The sequence below is a fragment of the Lygodium microphyllum genome, chromosome 21 (assembly GCF_053477565.2).
Source record: "Lygodium microphyllum isolate KBCC chromosome 21, Lygodium_microphyllum_v1.1.10, whole genome shotgun sequence".
NCBI classification, from domain to species: Eukaryota; Viridiplantae; Streptophyta; class Polypodiopsida; order Schizaeales; family Lygodiaceae; genus Lygodium; species Lygodium microphyllum.
In genome coordinates, this window is record NC_141155.1 from 80,228,287 (window position 1) to 80,252,258 (window position 23,972).

The following is a 23,972-nucleotide window of genomic DNA, read 5'->3' on the forward strand; positions in this document are numbered from 1 at the left end:
TAGCTTTTGTTGATGACGAAGATGTTGCCTCTACAAGTAACTCGAGCTACCTGCTATTGAGATTCATGTGGTTGAAAGTCTGTGCTCCAAACAGTTTTCCATAGACAAAGCTGGGACTTATTCCAATTTATTCAAGCTATCATCGAGAAGATTATAACTAATCATGCAGTGTAGCAGAGCCTCTCTCAGTCTTTCCTTCCGAGTTATGCCGTAAATTCAAACCTTCAAGTGTCAAAAGCATGTGGGCAGTATTCTGGTTATGATTTAAGGGCATACTTAAAGAGCCTATTCCACGAGCTTTCATAGCTACAATAAGCCGATTTGTAGAGAGTCAGGCCCAAAATGAAAATGTCTTTAAATCATCAGTCTGATTGTGATTTTCTGGGCTTTGTTCATGTACTAATTCTGTTCCAAGAGACGCATTTTTTTTTCATTTATGCCCTGAACAAACCCTTCCTTATGTTTATCTTGTCTTTGGGAGCATCAAGGTGAGGTCGGGAGCTGTCAGAGGTACATGAATGTGCTCTCCCTGCTGATTGACAGAGCAACAAATATATGCAGAATTATGTTTCTAGTCACATGGGTGAAATATCAGAGGGGAATTTCCATCAACAGGTTCAGCATCCACAACTAGTTGAGTAACTTCAGAAATCAGCACTTTTACTCTGGATTATTAGAGAATGAGAATATACACCGGAATGCTAAACAGTTTGAAAGATGCTTCAGTTTTGTTTTCTGATCCTCATGTAACTCTCTTGACAAAGAATATAATGTATTTTGGCATCAACATTTCAAAGTTTCTTCTTGGTAGTCTCTTCCATTGCTGTATCTAGAACCCCGTGTTCTGCAGCCCTTGCGTGAACTCTACGACATTTCTGGTGAACCCAACGTGAAAGTGCTGCGTCATCAGCAAGATGGGAGACTCGCAAGAAGAGATGACAGATGATAATGTCATGAAGAACCTGTTTCAGTCATTTACCATGTATATGCAGCAGCAAGCTCATGCAAAACGTGACAGTGATGCTATGGATGCTTTGAAAGCTGTCCAACAGGAGATGAAGCAGTTTAATGGCCAGCAAGTGTCAACTTACTTGCATTTGTATGAAGAAAAGATGAAGTTTTTTGGGGTTTCTCAAGATGTTTGGAGCCGCTACTTCTTGCGGATCGTGGTGCGCGCTCTTGAAGGTCGAATTGCAGAAATTCAAGAGGCACATGCAGGTTGGGCTGAATTTAAAAAGGCATTAAAAGATGAGTATTTCCTGGAGGATACAGATCTTATGAATCGCAGGAATTTTTTAGCATGGGTTTCTATGCCTAATAAGGGACTTTCTGTTACCGCTCTTCTGCGAGAGTTTGAAAGCCGTTATGATCAGTTGGATGGGACTGAACAGCAAGCTTTGGAGATGCAGAAAGTGGAGTTCTTTTTGCAAGCTGCAGATGCTGATTTACAGGAAAAGTTGGATGATCTTTTGGAAGATCAAGCTACTGATTCAGGTTTAAAGACTGAGTGGAGACATGTCATTGATGCTGTGAATGCTCTTGTCAAGAAGCAGCGCAGGAGAGTAAGATTGCATCGAAATACAGGATCAATTCCTGAAAAATCCTTGGAGACTTCTTCTTCTACCCCTGCTGCTTCTTTGCCTAAGCCTACTCCTCCTGTTGTGAATCCACCAGTTCCTTCTGCTCCAGTGCCTTTATCTGTAGATGATGTTATTAAAGGCTTGGCGGATTTGACGATTGAAGCAGTCAAAGCTGAAGTTGGTAAGTTAAAAGAGCAACTTATGTCAGTACCTGCTGTAGCACCTGCTCCAGTGACTGCTTTTCCAGCTGGTCAAAGAAAAGGGCGACGATGTATTTGGTGTGATAGTACAGAGCACCAACACTGTAGAGATTGTGATGCTTTTCAGGAAGCACGTAAGAAGAATGTAGTGTTCTGGGGCCAAGATGGGAAGATATGGCTGACAGAGACTGGCGCTCCTCTTAACACGAACTTTGGTAAGGGAGGTATGAAGAAGCTTGTTGATGATATGGCTGCGCGATCAGCTTATGTGAGTGTTAGAGGAGATGCTTCAGCTTTTGGAGTCCAGCTTGAGGAGAAATCTGATGGAGACTCTGCTTTATGGTCTTCTGCCTTGGAGATAGCGAGAAGAGGGAAAGTTCAAACTTCTACTATGACTTGTGTGGGCTCTAGCATCCGAGGAGAAACAGGATGGGATTCTCCTGTTGACAGGTATTCTATTTTTGCTTATATGGCTAAAACGCAGGGTTTAGATGCCATGGTTGAGGAAAAGAGAAGAAGAGATGAGGAGGGTCCTAGCTCCTCCAAAAAGACTAGAGGGGGTGACTTTGTTTCACCACCTGTTACAGCTCCACCTATGTCAAATTCTCCAACTCAAACAGGTTCTGATCAACCAATGGGAGGCAAGCAGAAAGAAAAGAGGCAACCAAGAAAAGAGCCAGGATTCAAGCTCTTGTTAGACCTTGATATGCAAACGGATATGAGTAAGATTTTTCATGAAAGAATATTGAATAGTGAAGTCACTTTTACTGTTGGAGAGGCTCTTGGGATTGCTAGAAGAGAAATACAGGATCAGATGCAGGATCTTTTGCGGAGGAAACGACATGCGATGGAAGGACCTGCTTTACAGGGATTGTGGCATGGAGCTCTTGGGGAAGAGCATGATGATGCAGTGATGGTTGAGAATGCTTCTGTTAATCCGCAATCGGAGAAAATAGTGCAGCCTATGCAATATGAAGATGATGAGACCCCTATTCTCATTCCTCGCAGCCATTTTTCACGAAGTCATTGGGCTAGAGCAACCACTGAGACAGTGGTAAGGATTGGAGAGAAACAAATTCCCTTGATTGCTTTAGTTGATCATGGTTCTGAGATTAATCTTATTGCTCGAGGTGTTTATGAGAGTGGCAAGTGGCCTATGGATGCAGAGCATGGCTGGCGCATGAGAGCCGCCAATAATACTTCTGGTGATATGTATGCTGCTTGTCCGAGTATCAGAATTTCTATTGGTAATGTTGAAGAGGATTATCATTGCTTTGTTCAGGATTCATGCTCTTATCCGATTATTCTTGGACAGCCTTTCATTACAGAAGCAAGAATGGAAACAAAAGTGATGGATGATGGGTCAGCTTATGCGCGGATACGCAGTAAAGATGGTATGCGAGCTGTTCAGTTTATGACTGTTGGGGTAAATCATCCGAGGAACAGGGACTCCTTGCGTGAGGCACCACTACCTGCGAAGGAGTTGGATTTTCATTAGGTACCGCTGTCTTGCGAGACGCCAGTGGTACGGAGCGGAGAAAAGAGGAGATCTCGCCTCCTGGCAGCCAGTCTTTCTCCAATAACTTTGTTGGGTTTACTTCAGATAGTTCAGTAAGTTATCAGAAAATTTCAGATTTGCCTAGAGCTGCCAGGCAGTACATTGGTCGTAAGGAGAAAGAGTTGAAGAATGCAGGTATTTTGCAAGCAGAAGAGCATGTGGATGGATTGTATGAAGGGATGTCTTATGTAGATACATTGTTTGAGATGAGAGCAATGCTGAAAACTGATGTATGCAAGGGTTCAAAGATCATACCTGTGCAAACCTTGGATATGTTTCAGGAAATTTCTGGTTTTATGCTGCAAACAGAATTAGAGGCTGAGAAAACTCAGCAAACTGAATTTATGGCTGATCTTGATCAGCTAATAGAATTGCAGAGGGCTGAATTCATTCAGCCAACAGAGTTGAATGCAGAAAAATTTCTGCATACAGAGTTTCAGGACGCATCTATGCAGTCCATAGAGCCGAGGGCTGAATTCATTCAGCCAACAGAGTTGAATGCAGAAAAATTTCTGCATACAGAGTTTCAGACTGCACCCATGCAGTCCATAGAGCTAAAGGCTGAAATTTTTCAGCCAACAGAGTCGAAAGATACTGAAAATTTGCAGAAATTGCAGCAAAGGAAAGAGTGCTTGAATGATGCCAAGGTTGACACAAAATATAAAACAGTTGATAAGAAGGTTAAGCCGGTTGCAGGCCCGCTTCCTTCTGATAGTGATGAACAGATTGAAAAAGCTATGAAGCAGCCTATGTTGAGGGATCCTGCAAATATTGGACATAAGTTTACAGCTGAAACTCTTGCAGAATTGAAGATTGGAAATGAGGATTTTTTGCTTCCAGTGGAAAAAGAATGTTTTAGAGAGATGCTTGGACGTCATGGTAAGGCATTTGCTTTCTTTCCACATGAAATTGGCTGCATTAGTCCCGAATTGGTTGCACCTATGGTCATCTTCACTGTTCCTCATGTACCATGGAATATACGTCCTATACCTGTGCCTAAAGCACACTTGCCAAAGCTGATAGAGTTGCTGAATGAAAAGATTAAAATGGGGATTTTGGAACCCTCTTCTGCACCCTATTCTAACAGGTGGTTTACTGTACCAAAGAAAAATGGTACTTTGAGATTTATTCAGGATATGCAGCCCGTGAACAAAGTGACAATCAGGAATGTGGGAACAGGTCCAGTTGTGGATGAATTTGCTGAGGCTTTTGCAGGACGAGCCATCTATTCTCTAGGAGACTTGTATTCAGGTTATGATCAGTTTCAGCTTGCCTTGGAAAGCAGGGATATTACTACTATGCGGACACCTATTGGTCTTGTGAGGATGTGTACCTTGCCACAAGGTGCTACAAACTCAGTTGCTCATATGATGAATGCTATGCATAGAGTTCTTCGAGACTATATTCCGCAGTATACCATGCCTTTTCTAGATGATGTGCCTATTAAGGGTTATGCAGAAGAAGAAAAGAATGAAAGTCTTGATTTGCGTGGGTGTAGACAGTTTGTGGCTGATCACTTGAATGCTTGTGAACAAATATTGACACGATTAGAGGAGGTAAATTTGACACTTTCAGGGCTGAAATCTGTCTTTGCTGTTAATGAAGTCATCATAGTTGGGCATATGGTTGGATATTATGGCAGAAAGCCTTCTCCTGCTTTGTGGGAGCTTGTGTATTTTACATGATTTGGATTCCTCATTTTGCTCATATTGCAGATGTTCTCTATCAGCTGCTTCGAAAGGGGCAGAAATTTCATTGGGATGAGAAGCATTCAAAAGCCATGCGTAAGCTCAAGAAGCTGTTGCAATCAGCTCCTACTCTACGCAAGGCGGATTATCAGTGTGGACGGCCGATCATGTTGACAGTTGATACTAGCCCTATTGGCATAGGTTGGGCTGTGGGACAGGATGATGCTGATGGAAATAGGTATGCAATCCGCTTTGGAGCTAAAGTTCTTAATGAGCGACAAAGGAGATATCCGCAGATTAAAAGAGAATTGTGGGGAGTAGTCACTGCACTGAAGTGTGACAAAGGATATTTTATTGGAGCTTCAGTTATTGCGGAAACAGATTGTTTGCCTTTGCTTGGCATGATTACTAGTTGCTCGACTCCAGATATAGCGATGCTTCGGTGGATTGCCTATATCAAATCATTGAATCCAGAATTTCAACGCATAGCAGGGAAAGATAATCCAGTTGCTGACATGCTTTCTAGAGCGAGATATGAGGATGAGGAGTCAATGCTTGCAGAAGATGATGAGACAGAGTTTGCTGCTTCTGTCCTTATTCATGATTGTCATGTATCTACTGTTGAAGCCTTTATTGAAGAACTTTATGTTGATGAATGGCTGCAAATTGGACAATATCTAAGTTCATTGACTCGAAGAGCTCATTGGACAGATGATGAATTCAAGAAAATCAGAAGGAAGGCTTATGGGTATTTCTTGAAAGATGGTTTTCTTTGGAAGCATCCAAGAAAGAGAGGAGGCTTGCCCTTGAGAGTAGTCTGTGATGTAGCGATGCAAATACAGATTATGCGAGAGTTTCATGAGAGCTCATGGGCTGGACATAGAGGTGTGTGGGCTACCTATGAGAAAATCAAAGAAAGATACTGGTGGAAAGGGATGTATAAAGATGTTTCTCACTTTGTGGAGACTTGCAGGGACTGCCAGCTTTACTCTTTAGTGCGACATCGTGATGAGCTGCATCCGACTTATCCACTATGTATGCATTACAAGTGGGTGGTAGACTTGGTTACTTTGCCAGTGGGACTTTGGCAGATGAGATATCTTGTCTTGGCTAGGGAGGATCTTACAAACTATGTTGAAGGTAGACCGTTGCGAACGAAGACCACCACTATAGTATGTAAATTCTTGTTGGAAGAAATATTTTGCAGGTATGGATGTATAGGCAAGATTACAGCTGATCGTGGAGAACTAGATGCTGATGAAGCTAGAGAATTCTTCTCACGGCTTGGGATTAAATTGGCTCTTACTACTGCCTATAATCCAGAGGGAAATGGCAAAAGTGAAAGAGGACATCCGCCAATAGTTAAAGCATTGGCAAAAGCTTGTAGAAGTCGGATTGGAGATTGGCCAAGATTACTACCTTTTGCATTGTGGGCTGATCGCTCTACACATAGTGTGACTACTGGATACATGCCTGCGGAGTTGATGTATGGGCAAAAACCTGTCATGCCTACTGAAATTTGTACTCTCACTTGGAGTGTTCTTCCGTGGCATGAGAATTTATCAAGGGAAGAGCTGTTAGCCCTTCGGATTCGTCAACTAGAGAGAAGGACAGAAGATGTGCAGCTAGCCGTTGACCGTTTGAAGGCAGCCCGTCTCAGAAATAAGGACAGGTTTGATTTAAGGCATCGCTTGAGGCCTAGAGCCATAAAAGAAGAAGATTGGGTTTTAGTCTATGACAGTAGTCTAGAAAATCAGCATAGTAGCATGAGAAAAATGGTTCAAAGATGGTTTGGACCGTATGAAGTGAAAAAGGTTTTTGACAATGGTACTTATGAGCTGGCTGAGTTAGATGGAACAATATTGAGGGTGCCTATTGCTGGAAAACGAGTCAAGATTTTCAAGAGAAGAGAAGATGAAGAATATGCACTTGAAGCATTGACAGAAGAAGAGCAGATAAGAGAAAGACAAGCAGAAGAGACAGAAGACATGGATGATGAAGCCGATGGAGAAACAGGTCTACTAGAATCAGAAGATGGACTTGACCTGTTTGTGGAGTTGAATGATCCTGGTTAGTTGGCACATCCGGAGGATGCGCAGGTTTAGAGGGGGTGGATGTCGTGTTGCTGCGCATCCGAGTCGTATACACCTCCATTTCTTTTGTTGTGCATTTGTGTTAATTTCCGCGTGTGATTCATTGTTTGTGTGATGTCCGGAGGATGCGCAGGTTTAGAGGGGGTGGATGTCGTGTTGCTGCGCATCCGAGTCGTATACACCTCCATTTCTTTTGTTGTGCATTTGTGTTAATTTCAGCGTGTGATTCATTGTTTGTGTGATGCATTTTAATAATCCGCATCCAATGTATATATTCCCTTAGTGCATGCGCATGATTTTGTTTGGATGCATGATGTGCGTGTATTAGAAAAATATGAAAAACTGATGCCAAAGGATCTTTATCCTGCTGCTATTTGTTCTAGCTCTATGTGCAATGACAGTCTTTAAGATCACCACATGCTATACATCTCGGTATGAAGGTCAAAAACCAGGAACTTCAGGGTTGAGGAAAAAGGTTACTGTTTTCAAACAACCAAATGAAGTTACTTTTGTTTCTGCAGTCAAAGTTTGCTCCAACATGACAGCCTTGGTGCAAGTGTTTTGAAGATATGCTACAAGAAGGACATTTAAAGGAGGAAGCAGAGTTGCTGCAAGATATGCCTCTTGCAAATAATCTTGGTTGCTTGGTTGTCAATGTTAAATTAATGCAAAAGGCATGGTGACATATTGCTAGCACAGCAATGCTTTGACAAAAATTATGCTCATGTCAGACTTTTATAAAAGTGCTGGAATGAGGAAGGTAGCTTGCCTAATTTTGACATGTGAACAAGAAAAAGAAAAACTAAAAATAGAGGAGAAAAGGAAGGGGAAAGGAGACTAATTTGGGGAGAGAATTCGAATAGCGGAAGGAGGGAAGAACAGACGGTCTGTGGAGGATACGAGGAAAAAAGAATTGGAATGGGGAGTTTTTTTTTTCTGTCTCTTTTTTCTCTCGGTCTGTTTGTGTCTGTGGTGGGTCTACCTGTGTACCCCGGGTCGGCATTTCTGCCTCAGGGCTCTTCCGAGATCAAGCTGCTGCTTAATTGACCGACCCGATCCGACAAATTCCTCCCGGTCTCAAATATATTACTGTACTTCTGAATCTATTACGGGGGGGAGGAGAGAGAGACTGCTGGAATGATGGAGAGGAAGCGAAGTGCTGCGCTGGACGTAATCTTTGGAATTTGATGAGGCAGTAAGACAAGGATGAGACCACGATGCAGGTGAAGAAGTGGACGAGTAGGAGGCTATGGTCCTGGGTCGAGGCCCGTGATCGTTCTATCCAAGATCTCCTGAAGCAGCAGTACGAACCTCCCACAGCACTTAGTGCGAGGTCGTTCTGCTCAGTTAATTTCCCCCAGCGTCCCACGAAAATCATCGAAGCTCTCCTGACGCAGCATGGACCTCAAACTGCCGATAAATGCTGGAAACTAGCACAGGTATTCCAAGTAAGACACGTTTGAAGAGTATGCTAAGATGGCTGGTAGAGCAAAAGAGAGTTAGGAAAATCTGTAACCAGCTGAATCAAGGAGTCCAACAAAAAGGCGGACACCAGAAAGGAGGCCATCAAAAGGGTAGCTCCCAGAAGATGCAAGAATTTCTGTTCTGTGTTAGGCCGAGGAAAGTAAAGCGGCCTAAATCCAGTAAACCGAAGGCTGCAGTTGAAACAACCTCAGTAGAAGCACCACCAGAAAACGAGTCTTAGATTGGGATTCACTTTTGCGATATAGCAAAGCGGCAGCACCTATCAAAAGCAAGGAACGAGAGAAGATTACATTCTCTCTTGATGTCCTCACATCTTTTGCAAAGGTGAAGGTTCCTCACCCTGCCACCTATGGCGATGTGATCAAAAGCCTTGAGGAGCTCAAGAAGAAAAAAGAGAACTATCTGGATATGTAGAAGTGGGCAAAATATTTGCGAGAAAATCCAGATTTGGTGGTATTATCTGATGCAGAGCCTCATGAGGTAGCTTTTGTTGATGACGAAGATGTTGCCTCTACAAGTAACTCGAGCTACCTGCTATTGAGATCCATGTGGTTGAAAGTCTGTGCTCCAAACAGTTTTCCATAGACAAAGCTGGGACTTATTCCAATTTATTCAAGCTATCATCGAGAAGATTATAACTAATCATGCAGTGTAGCAGAGCCTCTCTCAGTCTTTCCTTCCGAGTTATGCCGTAAATTCAAACCTTCAAGTGTCAAAAGCATGTGGGCAGTATTCTGGTTATGATTTAAGGGCATACTTAAAGAGCCTATTCCACGAGCTTTCATAGCTACAATAAGCCGATTTGTAGAGAGTCAGGCCCAAAATGAAAATGTCTTTAAATCATCAGTCTGATTGTGATTTTCTGGGCTTTGTTCATGTACTAATTCTGTTCCAAGAGACGCATTTTTTTTTCATTTATGCCCTGAACAAACCCTTCCTTATGTTTATCTTGTCTTTGGGAGCATCAAGGTGAGGTCGGGAGCTGTCAGAGGTACATGAATGTGCTCTCCCTGCTGATTGACAGAGCAACAAATATATGCAGAATTATGTTTCTAGTCACATGGGTGAAATATCAGAGGGGAATTTCCATCAACAGGTTCAGCATCCACAACTAGTTGAGTAACTTCAGAAATCAGCACTTTTACTCTGGATTATTAGAGAATGAGAATATACACCGGAATGCTAAACAGTTTGAAAGATGCTTCAGTTTTGTTTTCTGATCCTCATGTAACTCTCTTGACAAAGAATATAATGTATTTTGGCATCAACATTTCAAAGTTTCTTCTTGGTAGTCTCTTCCATTGCTGTATCTAGAACCCCGTGTTCTGCAGCCCTTGCGTGAACTCTACGACAACGATCAAAGTACAAAGAAGCTAGATGGGCTAGAGGAGAGCTGAAGAAACTGCAACGTGCCAAGGAAGCAAATCCTATCTAGGGAGAATATCCACCAACTCAATCAAGCAAGCTACCAATGCCATCTTGACCTTTCTAAAGACCCCACATGGTGTTCCCCTTCTAAACAAGCTAGTCCTCATCTCGTATAAGCAAATGGTATATCTGATTGATTGAAGCACGATTCAAGTGCAGCTGACCATTAATCATCCAATCCTGCCGAGGGGTCTCTTGGTCGGAGGGGAAAAGAGGCTAAATGGCCTGTAAGAGGTTGAGATGGAGTCCTACAAATTACAATAGCCTCAAGGAACATGAAAGTAGCATCGAACTGATCGAAAAGACATGACAGATCCACCTGCAGGTAGAAGAGCATCAACAATGGTAACCAGTCCCAAGCATGTCATCCTATTCAACATTGGCCTTTGTTCCTACTTGCCTTGCTCGGTAAGAAGCTTCAAAACAGCCAACACTTCAGCTATGAGGGAGGTCTCTTGGTCGGAGGGGAAAAGAGGCTAAATGGCCTGTAAGAGGTTGAGATGGAGTCCCACAAATTACAATAGCCTCAAGGAACATGAAAGTAGCATCGAACTGATCGAAAAGACATGACAGATCCACCTGCAGGTAGAAGAGCATCAACAATGGTAACCAGTCCCAAGCATGTCATCCTATTCAACATTGGCCTTTGTTCCTACTTGCCTTGCTCGGTAAGAAGCTTCAAAACAGCCAACACTTCAGCTATGAGGGAGTTTGCTGCCTCCCAATCAGGAGGTGAATGCCAAGAAGGTTTGACAAGGACCGATTTCGAAGACTGGACCAAATGATTCAAAAGCATGGAAGACTTAAGATGAAGAGGCTGGTCAACATTATACACATGCTGCCATGAAGCATAAATATTAGTTTTCCCATGCTTAATACCTTGAGTCTCAAGGAAGAACTTGGCAATCAAAGACTAGGGCTGCCTACCCTTGCACAAAGCCTAGAACAGTGACCAACGGAGAGCAATCATATGTTTCTCCAAATCTGCAACAGCCCCACTGCCCATTCTTTTGGAAGTGCAAACATGGTGCCAGGAGATCCAAGATATATCCATCCATGTAGAGTCCTTTTTCCAAAGTAAGAACCTGATAGGTTGGGTAATGTCTCGTAAATTAGACTTCCGCCAAGGTAGCAAGGGAAGGTAATACGAAACCATTGGTACCATGATTATTTGAGCTATTTTCAATCTGTGTTACGTCCATATCCAAACTATCAATAACATTCGGTGATACTAGATCTTTAACCAAGTCACAAAACAATGAGCAAGCCACACTGATTGTATGAGAAACAGAGGATCAAAATCCAAGCAAGTCCATGAAATAGATCCTGCACATTTGCACAATTGCTTGAGGATCTGTGACTATCTCACATTTGGAATTGCGCAAGTGGACCACATTTCCCCTAGCAAAGGAAGCATGCAAACCCCGATAAAATTTATGTGACTCACAATTATTGTCCTGCAATCCCTCTAATAATGTAGCAAGTTTAGCCTACTCATATGATCTCTTTTGAAAAATACCAATGAGCTGTATCAATCTTGTAGAGATACAAAGTACAAGGGGATCTTGTGGTGAATCCATCAAAACCAAGTTCATGAAATCTAGGAGTTGCTCGGCAGCTTGCAACCTTTGGTTGTGGAGAGTAGCACAATGTATTCCATATTATCTAGCAACTGTCTGCACATCTCTCTCTCTCTCTCTCTCTCTCTCTCTCTCTCTCTCTCTCTCTCATGTTGCCCTCACACACAATGAACAAGAATTCACCAACCTTCAAAAGACGATTATTGTCAAGTGCATCCATCTGCAATTGCTTTTCCAAAGTTCTGATTTTGCTTTTCCTTCCCTGACTAACAGCAGGACAGGCTAAACCATGTGATGAATATTCTGTAACAAATCACCAATCAAATGTTCAAGTAAGTAATTAAGAACTCGTGTATCACATTTGCAAACTGAAGCTATGGCTAGCTGATGAAATTCAAACACTTCTCCAATAGTGATATAGTGCAATAGAATCATCAAGAAAAACACCATCAAAACCCATTCTGTATGATGGCAAACAAAAAAATTGTTTTGCAACTTGTTTATTTTTTTATATGATAACACTTAAAGCGAACAATACTCACTATTGATCAGTATGTGAATATTGAATGGGATAAATCTAAATGCCTGTAATATTACATACACAATCCAGGCAAAACCTCGTAGACAAGCAAGCAATATTCACTATGGATCGGTATGTTCACTGGGATAAATCTAAATACCTGTGATAATCCATACACAATCCAGGCAAAACCACATGTCCATGACAAACTATGAAACAGAAAGCCTTCTTCAATTTAAATCCCAATCATACTTAAATAAATCCTATCGAAAATTCAAAAACTAAGTAATTACTCTGGTCAGACTGACAGGTTCCCCACCCTTCTTGTTGCATATGTAGATTACAAATGGTAAGGCGATCCTTCTCCTCTCTTATGTACTTTGTTATTTTAGGGGAATGGTTATTACACCCTTGTAGTACTCCTCACTCATTAATGTCCAATCAATAGCCAGTTGAAATCACAAAGAGGTTTAAACTTGTTTCAATAAAAATTAGACCCTAAAGAGTCATAATGACCAACAGCTAGGTAATCCAAATGCAGACCCTTTAAAGAGCTTTGCAGAAAAGGCAAGGATACTGAACTCTCAAAAAAATTCAGATATCCATACCACATGAGCTTTACAATTTTTTGTAGGACTTCTCAGTGTATTGGTTAGAGAAAGAAAAAATCCAAAGAAGAGATATGAAGTATCGTCTATGCTATATAGTTAAATGATAAGGCAGACAAAGGTCAGATGATAAGTGAGCAATAACACATAGATGAGCCCTGCAAGTGTGGTAAATGTAGTGCAAATGATAGGCAACAGGTCACCTAGGCTACCTGCACATCGAAACAAAAGAAGAAATAACACATTCCCTCAAGCTCACATGCAGTACTAAAGAGAAAAGCAAGACAATCATCTTGATTATCTTCATGGGCTTCAAATGATTACTATTCATCTTGCCCACAGAGGTTTAATTTAGTCAAGTTGCATACACAGAAAAAACAAGAATGTCACTAGCCTAGCTGCATGACCGTCTAGGAAGCCTAGTGACTCTTAGAAACAACAAAGAAACTCCCAAATTCATACATGTGCAACACAAAGCAAACTTTCTGAAAACACAATTATATCATCATGATACCTGAAGAAAAATCTTCCGAGCTTTGGAATGCCGAAGATAATATGCCAGACACAACTACTGGGATAGTATTCTCCTCAATTTGACTACTATTGAAAGGAGATGCTTTTGTTGATGCTACTTGTTCTGACTCATCAATCAAATTAAAATTCTCTTTGTTGCCTTTCAAACCTGTACCTCCTAATTCACATGCATCCTCTTTTGTACCACCAATGCCAAGAAAGTCATGAAATACAACTTCTTTTCTGGCCATAGAGATGTCATGACAGAAAAGTGCACCATTGAAGGGATCAAGTCATTGTGCATCCAAACTACGATATGGTTCTTTTTTGACATATAACCTGAAACAACCAAGCGTACAAAAATCATGAGAAATTTAGCATATTATGCAAACGCATAGTAACTAATCTACAAGCATTTTAGCTTTAGATTAATTTGGATTTGAATCAAAAGGCAGTCCATACAAATAACCTCCTCCTCACCCCTCCAAAACACCCTCTGCTTTCACCAAGATAGAATTTTTTTCAAAAGACCTAGTTAAAGGTCCAAAGCTTAGCTAAACACTTGGCACTTCCAATTAAAGATAGACGCTACCACGGAATTGTACATTTCTAACCTGATGCAATACATGGTTGATAGCAATAGCACAAACTGTGAGTTTAAAGACCTAGAAAAAAATTTAGGTAGTTTAGAGCCGAAAGATATTAAAGAGCTCTTGAGCTAGCTAAAAGTTTAAGATGCAAAGCAATGGGCAAGCCCAAGCATACACCATCTGAACATCGGGAGGCAATTCATCATCCCAACTGAGAAGTCCTCAAACCAGCCCAAGTTAATCTTGGACCAAAGAGCTGAGGTGGGGGAACTAGGAGGCTATCTCCCCAGTCTAGTCACTCATATGCCAGATTACCAGTTGGTCTTGGAAACTAGGGCCCCTTCTTCAATAGAAGTAGGACTCTTCTTGTGGACTTGGTCATGCATGATCTGAGAGGGTGTTAGCAGTATTGTCAACTGATGAGTGAATCTAAGCCATGCCTAGTATTACTAGCTATTTTAGGCATTTTATTGTGGCATGTATGATGCATATTTGGGCATTTATTGCTGGCTGACCAGCATTAAATGCTGGCCGGACCTGATGCACTCTCTGCATTCTTTTTGGCCTATTTATTTAGGCTCCTCCACAGTCTCTCATTCATCATTTGTAGATCCAGTGCATACTTTGGTAGAGAGAGAAGCTGATGCTAGTGCCCACACAGCCAATGACTCACTATTGCACGCGACTATCTCATGTTTGGTATATGGAATCCATTTCCCAAGCATTCTTCTGAGTTCTCTTCTTTGTAGTGTCTCTATTTCTTTCTCTTCTGTCTCAAAGTGAGAAGACTAGGTGTAGAACACATCATATGTCGGTGACAAAAGATGTGAGAGAAGTGTCGCAAGTAGGTCCTCTGAAGAAATGTCTATACCAAGGGATGCAAGGTCATCTCGAATCTCCTCCACCTGTGGATATGATCCCTCGTCGTAGGGGGATCTGTGGACAAAAAGCTTTGTGGCATCAACCTGAGAGATAATCGATGCCAAAATGTTTGGATCTAGTAGAGAGATGTCAATCTCTTCCAAACCTTTGCGGCGGTGCAGATACATCTAAAATGCACGAGCACAAAATCTGTACAACTCAAAAACAGAAAAGAGCATGCTCTGGCATTCAATCGATCCCACAAAGTTGCCGAGTCCGTAGTCGCACCATCATGACAATCCACTATAGGTTGGGGTATAGGGACAATAACAAAATCCCAAAGGTCATAGTCGATGAGAAGGCACTCCATGTGGCACGACGAGAGAGGATAGTTCATCCCATCTAGGTTGTCGGATGCAGATAGAAAGGGTAGGATGGCACCTGCTCATGAGATGCCATCAATGCCAAACAGGGATTGGAAACCCCGAAAGAATATAGTGGGAAAGAGTAATAGAATCGTGGTCAGTCTGAATGCCATTCCAAAGGATGATCAACGAGATATGTGATAGGCATAGTCTCAAAAGTTATAGGTGGACAAGGAGTGCCCTTAATTGTATCCAAGAGGCTAAAGAGGATTTCTTAATTGAATTTTTTCAGGATGCATACATCTGTGCTGCCCATGCACATAGGGTGACACTTATGGATAAGGATATGATTATCCTAAGAAGATTGAGATATAGATTCCCCAAGGTTTTAGAGCCAGTTCCTCTTACGGATGAGAAGATGTACAATATTCTTAATGTGCCAGCATACACGAAGGAGGAGGACACAAGCCCTAAAGTGGAGGATGTCACACATGAGATAGACACAAGACGGCATGAGAAGGAGGAAAAGACTACAAAAGAGCAAGCAGAGAAATTGAGGGCGCATAAGAGAAAGAAAGCAAAAGAAAAAGAAGCAGAGCAACTAGGACCAATTTTGCTATTTATAAATGCTCTGCTCTCTCACTCATTCATCACATCATTGTGATCATTCAGCCAGCCCTCCTCATTCTCTTTCTCCCCCCTTTTACCGCCTAGCGCCCACACTGATGCTCAATGGAGCGTGTCAAGGCTGACCATTGCAACCTTCTATCTTTAAGCCATTGCAGTCCGTTTGTTCCTTCTCTCAATATTTGCTTTCCCTTTCCTTTCCAGCACACACTCTCACAAACTCAACTGTGAGGCCAAGTCCACAAATCTTACTCACCGAAAGTAGATGACAGCCCATGCCCGGGACATAAAGAACCTCTAATGCGTGGCAACCATCATGTTGTGCCCATGTATCAAACACATAGTAGCAATACCATCTGGAGAAGCGGTCACGTGACGAAAAGTGCCACTATCCACTTTTCAAACTATGGAGCCATCAACATTGCATCAAATGGATCTTGTGTAGAAGGCTCGATCACCTCTAGATGTAGAAAGGCCGCTAATGAAGGAGTAGCCACCGCTCATGAGTCCTTTGTAGTCTTCTTCTCCTCCTTCATGGTGTCCTTCTTATCCTTATCAAGACAATCCTTCTTCCAGTGATGACCTATCTTAGGACAAATGTAACAAATGTACTCCTTGTGCTTCTTGTTCTTATCTTCCTTCTTTTGCTTTTGTTTCCTCTTCTTTTGGGAAGCTCAACCTGTAAGAGCCCCAAATTTATGAGAATTAGTGAGGTTCAATTGCTCCTCTTGGTCCTTCCTCCCACTTAATGGTCTCCATTTGCCTTGAATCGATTAAGGCTCAAATGCTTGATGTGAGCAATTACGGTTGGTGTGCAAGAGAGAAATAAGGACAAGAAAATTCGGGCATTCAACTTGTCCCAATGGGCATGTATCTTCACCAACCTTGCTTTCTCTGACAAAGAAATTTTGGAAGAATCATTGGCCGTCAGATTGTCAATGGCCTCAGTCATAAACTCCGCCAAATCATAAGACTTCAAGATGGTCAACATCATCACTCGCCAAATGCAATAGTTCTCTCCATTGAGCTTTTGATCCTTATAAGAGCCACTAGCAGTGGGACCTTACAATCCATGATAACCTAAAACTCCATGTTGATTTTGGAAGACATGGTCGCTTAAATAACGTGCACAAGAAAATGGATAGCCACCTCTAACTCCAAAAGGCAGCTTACTCAAGCTTCTATTACTCCTTTTGAACCTGCTTTAACTGCCGAAGATGATTAAAATGTGAAATCTAGTATGAAAGCTGAAAACACAGCCTTTCCTCCTTCCTAAACAACAAATCCTACACAAAAACAGCAAATTAACTTCCTTTCCCGTACATATCCACTCGCCTCAGCCTTGTGTTGATGCACAGCCCTCCCACTCGCCCTCGAATGCTGAAAATGCAACCTTGGTGTCACACTAAAACATGCTCTTCAAGTCTACCCGCAATCAATCAGCCCTTCAATACTACTCTAATACCATGTTAGAGTGCCGTGAATGTGGAAGCGCATAACCAAACTGAAAGAAAGAAATGAACACAGAGAGAGAGAGAGAGAGAGAGAGAGAGAGAGAGAGAGAGTTAAGAGTTGAAGACTATAGAGAATGAATGCTGAATACTGAAGGCAGATATGTACAAGGGCTATGTAAGTATAACCAACCAGAGATCTCTCTCAATCTGCATGCAAAATAAGGATAGGCTGCACATAATAAAATATTCTGATCAGGTTGACCAAAACTAGCTGACTGCTGCAATAAATAGGCTGACTGCACAAAAACAATACAATAATAATAAAACTGCTGCAAAAAATGGAGTTTGCCACGTGGAAAATCTGCCTAACCTGTCTCCTTGATCAGCCTGGCCAAATCGCTGCCCAAACCTGCTGACTCCACAAAATTGCCGTCCTATTCCTGTACAATGCAATGCTGCACAAACTGCATGTACATGTCTGTGCTCATCTTGGAGGTGACCAATCTCTAACGGCAACCATGTGATGATGAACTAGGGATAGACTAGAATGTCAAGGAATCCAAGTTACCTAGCACACTCTCTATTTATAGATGAGGAACCAACCAAAAATAGGGGAGTTTGCTTATGGCACATTGAAACACCTTAAGTGCATTTGAGTTTTGGGGTTGTTTACTGAGCTAATGAAGGTTTGATGTGTAATGCAACAAATTTAGCTTAACATACGCCTATCCCAGTTTGCATTTCCCCTTGCAAAGCCTTGTGCTTTGTCATTTGGGTGCTTGGCTCATCGAAAACCCAATTGGACAGCCTTCCAAGAGAAAACCCTTGTGTATCTTACAACATTCTTGCATTTACTTCATCTCATCAGGCAGATCTCTTGCGCTTCCTTGCTCCATTTTCCTCCAAAGCAGCTACCCCCTCATGGCAGCATTCTCTCGTCCTCAAGGCTCTAGAGGTGGTCTATTACTTTGGTTCCCTTCAACTTTTTTTTCTTTTCTCAAGAATAATGGGCATGGAACCTTGCTTGCCATTTTCTCTTGGGCTCCCTTTTTGGGCTTGGAAGGGGGTGTCAACTTATGAACAAGTAGGTCGATATTAATCCCCAAATATTGGCCTTCATTTAGCCCTTGTACTAGCCCAAAAATGAAAATCAATAATATTCAAACTAAACTAAAACTGAAGAAATTTTGGTAGGACAAATGGCTGAACATGTTCTATAAAAGGAGACCAAGAGACATGCCACTCTTCGTCCCACATCAACCAGACTTTCATCGCCAAAATTCTCATCACCCTCACCTTCTCCAAACTTGTCATGCTGCTATTCCAACCCTAAAGCATAGCTGCCAGCTTCAATCCTTCGTGTTGCCATGTCATGACTGGTTGCTGCCATGACCTGTCTGCAACCAAAACAAATCTCATATTGTCCCCCTTGTGTTGCTCTAGATGACATGTACAGCTGCTCAGGGGCCCACCCTGCTACCTGCATCAAAATGAGATAGTTTCTACCCACTCTGCTGCCTGCTGATTGCTCCAAACAGCCACACTGCCGTTGCAAACCTGCCATACAGCCATTTCCATCAAAACACGGCATCTTGTCATCCAGAGTGCAATTTTCCTACCCAAAGTCTGCTAACTCCAGCCAAACGTATATCTCTTTCGTCATCAGCATTGAGACGTAGCAGTTTTGAGTCCTTGTCCTTGGACTCTATATGAGAGACAATACATTCATCCTGCTGATTCATGGCATCGCCACCCTCCTACCTGCATCAAAATGAGGTAGTTTCTACCCACTCTGCTGCCTGCTGATTGCTCCAAACAGCCATGGGTGAGCCAATATGGTCCTATGGTGGGGAGATGAATTGCACGATAGTGCTTTATGTTTGCATAGCAGCCTTCTCATTTCTGCGCATTGGCAATCGGAGTTTGGCAACCGAAGAGTTGTGGTTCAGGCTGTACAACAATCTCTGAACTAACTATAGCTCGTGGAGAGAGAATCTCCCAAAATCATAAGAACAACGCATCCCTTGAGCAATGGACGTGAACGACAAAGAAAGTACAACGCATCCCTTGAGCAATGGACGTGAATGACAAAGAAAGTACTACCAAATCATCGCAATCACTTGCAAAGATAGCCCCTCCCTCTCATAGAGATACAATTGCACAATTGCAAATCTTGCTAAGTTTACCAAACGGTGCATCCCTTACGCTGTCTGTGATGCGTATGACCACATTTGTGACCACAAATCTCCTTTCCTGGTCCATACTCTCAGACAGCTGTGAAGCACAGAGTTCGATCGCACATTAAATAGTAATTCAAAGCGCCTGTGTGTCAAAATCCCGCATTTTGCAGTAGATTATTTGCACAAGCCATAAACGCTCCCCGGCTGGCCATCATCCTATAACACAGTAGTGCGCGGGCACCCTATGTGATGCGTACTGATCTCTAACGGCGGGAGGGAAGCTGAAGGTCATTAATTAAGTAATTTTCACAGGAAATGGGATGGCGTGAGGATTGAGCATGCTTGAATATACGGTGTGCGATAATGACTATGAAATCAAAAAGCTTTTGGAGGTTCTGAAGAAACGCACCAAGGAGTGAGGGGCACTGCGGCTGGAGCTTCATGAAGGCGGCGTGCGCGGGGAGCTAGCGCCATAGCTCTGCATAAAAGACATGATGATGATGATGATGATGGCGATCAGCCGGTAGTCCGCGGTCAAGAAGGAGGGAGGGATTTTCTTTGGCCCTTTCTCGTGTGGTTTGGTTGGTCGTTGTTTTTGGTCATGACGGGGGTAGCTTTCCTTTCGGTCGTTGTTTCCGTCCTGAAAGCTTTGCTTCTCACAAAGACACCGGCAAAACAACAAAAGAGAGGACGGTTAGATGTCCAAAGAGAATCAAAGTCCATCCAATATCTATTCAAGATTCCCTTAGTAAAATCCCCCCCCCCAAATACCTTACTCTCTAGAACCTCTTCTTGTAGGCTCTGGTCTTGTTCACTAAGAATATTTTCGACAAACATATTCTTAATTCAACAAATCAACAAATTTGGACATACATTCTCATAACAATTTACAACCACACATCCTTCTAGGTTGTAGTTTAATAGGAATTTCTCATATCTAACTGGCTTTGTTATAAAAGCCGAGACACCACATTCCCACACACTGTATGTAGGTGATAGACTTCCTTGCACTCATAGCAATCGTTTTTTTTTTTTTTTTAATGCTTGTGCAAAAGTGTGTGAGACGATTCTTTCTGTGGTTGAACTCAAGGCTACTCCAATTGCTACTTTGGTTGTTGTGTTACTTTACAATCTGGTTAGCTTCAATAGAAGGGGATAATCCAAACAACAATAGTTTTGCACATGTGCAAATGCATAGATGGATCTCGCTTTCCCCTAAAAAGATAGGCATCTACAATATGTGGATGAGTGTTTAACCCCAATGGAGAAGAAGATTTTTTTTCTCAATAATTCAATCAGTGTTTGTTATGGGACATGTAGGCAAGGTTTTATGTTACTTTTCCCTTTTTTTTTCAAGAAAACTTACGATGGTGGTCATACCGATGGAAGGTTCGATGAAGGGTCACAAATGTATGAAAGGTCAAAGATTAAGAAAACAAAGAATTGAGGTAATGAAAGCCCAAAAGTCACGAGAGTGGACATGATAATGAAGCATCACAAGGAAGACTACAAAGGGAGGGGACAATAATTGTAAGGACTAAGAATGCAAAAGGACATTTAATATAAATGATAGGATAATATTGTGCTCAAGTAAATAGTAGTAGTACATGAATGAGAACTTTCAATGTAGTAACATAAGGATGTTGTATTGTATGACATGGCTTTATTCAACTCAAAAATCACAAATGCAACAAAGAAGTCACATTACATGTAAAGACAAAATTGTACCCATTGCCCCTTTGCCCTAATATTCCATGGGGCCCAATTGATGTAGTGATATGTTTAAGAACCTACCTAGGGACTCACATTTTTTATCTTTCATGCCCTAACTACTCAAAGCCATGCCACACAATCATGTTGGAACTCTCTCTAATTTCCCCTCAACCACCAACAGAACCTCCATCATCTTGCCACCTTCCTTCTTATTCAACATAAGATACCTAGCATTGCTCTTCACTATTTGTTGTGTTTCCTATTGCATAGCTTGTTCTAGTGGTTGAATGGGTGCTTTAACCCATTATGTCCCCCAATATTATCTTCGCAACATGATGTTCTTATTTAAATTTTTTTAAGTATAGCCTTATGCCTTGCTCTTAGTATATTCATGGCTTGCATGTTGTCTAGCTTAGGTTTGCACTAGATCACCATTTGTTGCCTATCACATTCACAACTTCTAACTTTCTAATTATGAGCCCAACAATGGGACATGGATGGAGACTCTTATTCTTTCACAAGCTTGACTCACTTATGGCTTAATTATCTCTCACCTACTTGGCTCATACTCTAGCTTTGAATTATCTACCTCCCTTATATCCTCGTGAATGCAAAAAAGCAAAGAGATCTTAGAGGGTATAGTAGACTCACCTACTTACATTGCCCCGCATTGTAGTCTATGGTTCATTGATGGTCTCATGTTCCAAGCATTGCACCTCAATCCACTACCCCTCCTTCTTCCAATTTGCACCATTGCCACTCCAATCCCAAGAGAAAAAGAAGGAGTAGATGATGATGATGATGATGATGATGATGGAGTGTATCTTCTTCCAATTGGTCCCTCACTCCCTCGCACAGTCCTTCTCACTCAACCTTTTACCTTCATGAGCTATGGAAGTAAGCATAAAAGAAGAGATAGAAGCAAGGAGTGAAGATCAAGCTTCACTCTCACAAGTCCCTCACTCAACCTCACACTCTTACTCTCTCTCCCTCACTCTCAAGCAATGGAATCAACAAGCAAGTAGACAAGAAGATGGAGAAGGGATAAACGCAAAAGTTGCACACATGAGAATGAGCTCTGTATTTACTTTTACACATTATATACATTAGGGTTAGGGTTTCACTTAAGTTGTGCACCCTCTATCTTTTTCCACTCATGACCAGTCCTCTTTTTAAATTTCAATGTAGGGTATTATGGACATGGTTTGGGCAAAAGTAATTAGAGATGTCCATAGCATCCATGTTTGTTGTAAGTCTTTTAATGTAACCAGAGGTGATATTACAATTTACATAAGAGTGAGCTCAGCACTCACTAAATATTTACAAACATATAATACATTTTGATCTACAAGTGATCAATAGGAAAATTTACAAATGCATCTCATGGATGACTAGTACCCAAATTAATACATTGAGTTCTTTGAATTTTATAGAGCTTTTAAAAATAAATTTTGGTACTTTTGATTGATCATCTTTGCTCTTCAAATATAGCTTCGAACTTGCCTTCAACTAGTTATCTTCTTTAAGGGTTAACATTTACCCCCGTTGCTAGCCCAGTGTGAGACTCAAGGCATACCCTTCAAGTGTGGCATGGTGGACTTTTGAGGATCCAAATCCTGGAGATATATTGAACTCAATGGATGGAAGGGTAACATGTACAATAACAAGCACTAATAAAATGAATGGAGATTTACTGAAGTTGATGGTTACGGTGCTCGATCTTCACACTTTTTTGCCTAAAGAACTTACTCTCCTCGGGGGTGTGCCTACCTAATCATGCAATGGAGGTGGTGGATGTGCAAATACAACTAGGAATTGGGTCTAACACCAAAAAGTCAAAACTCCTTGGGCATATTCCTCACTTGAGGACCCAATTAGTGAACAAATGGTTGGTGCAATGTAATCTAGGGTGGTAGGTCTACAAAGCAAACCTAGGAAATCCTATGTAGCCTTGAGGTGCTAAATTTGTGAATATGGGAATAAGAAGGGATATGAGGGCTAGAGATAGGGCTAATCGGTTAAGCCATCAAGCATCTCTAATCTTAAGGACCCCTAGGTGTAATGAGTGTGGTATACCCATTCCAAGTTGGAGCTATTGGTTTTTTTTCTTTTCTTTGCTTGTAATGCCTCTTATCTTTAAAGGATCAAGATGACCCCATTCAAGGCTTTCTATGTGTAAGACTACCTTACTTTTCTCAACGTCTTTGAAGCCACTGTAAAAGTGGAAGCTTCCAAGAAGATGTTAAAAGAAATGGACAAGCAAGAAAATGCAATAAGACAAAATATTCAAGATATTAAGGATTGTTAGAAGATCTATGCCGATCTTAGAATATAGGAACTGATCTTCAATGAAGGAGACATTGTGTTTCCCTATATTTGCCCGAAGAAGATTTCTCTATCCTTTCATAAATTCCAGAAGATAATCCCAAGATATTGTGGATCTTACAAGAGCATCATGTGTCTAGTGACCAATGCATATAGACTACAAGTTCTCAAGCATTTGAAAATTCATGATGTTTTCCATGCTAGTTTGCTAAATGCCTATGTACCCCATCCTAAGCATGTTGCTGATTATCAATAAGTTGTAATGTCAAGCCAAGGAGTCCTTGAGAAAGGATCCTTAGAAATAGACTCCTAGAAAATACCTCATCTAGTTGAAGGACTATCCTAAAGAGGATGACACTTGTGCTAATGAAGAAACTTTATGTAAACAATATCCCAATTCTTCTTGAGATAATGATATCTTGATTCGTGTAAGGAGGAGAGCATGTAACGTCATTAATTGAACAAAGAGTCTTAAATGCTTAAATCTTAGTTCAATCGCAACAAGTCCTGAACTATTTATAAGAATGTGTGTAGATTTGAGAATTAGTGTGTGAAAGGGGGCTTCTACAAAGGTTAGTATAAATAAGATTGTATGAATTATAGG

General features: G+C 41.5%; 1 protein-coding gene across 4 annotated transcripts in view; it reads right to left on the reverse strand.

Moving 5' to 3' along the window:
- LOC148018196 (uncharacterized) overlaps positions 1-19,986 on the reverse strand; it is a 31,728-nt gene extending 11,742 nt beyond the window's left edge. For 2 of the 4 annotated variants that reach the window (XM_087661934.1, XM_087661931.1), the window contains exons 1-3: positions 19,740-19,986; positions 13,255-13,592; positions 11,800-11,915 (exon numbers count right to left, since the gene is read on the reverse strand). In XM_087661934.1, coding sequence (XP_087518060.1) covers positions 11,800-11,915; positions 13,255-13,504 — 366 coding nt within the window. In that variant the 5' untranslated portion in view covers positions 13,505-13,592; positions 19,740-19,986. Of the gene's footprint in view, positions 1-11,799; positions 11,916-13,254; positions 13,593-17,520; positions 17,832-19,355; positions 19,709-19,739 lie in introns of those variants that run through there. The other 2 variants (XM_087661932.1, XM_087661933.1) reach the window with 2 other exon arrangements.
- Between the last annotated feature and the right edge of the window lie 3,986 nt (positions 19,987-23,972).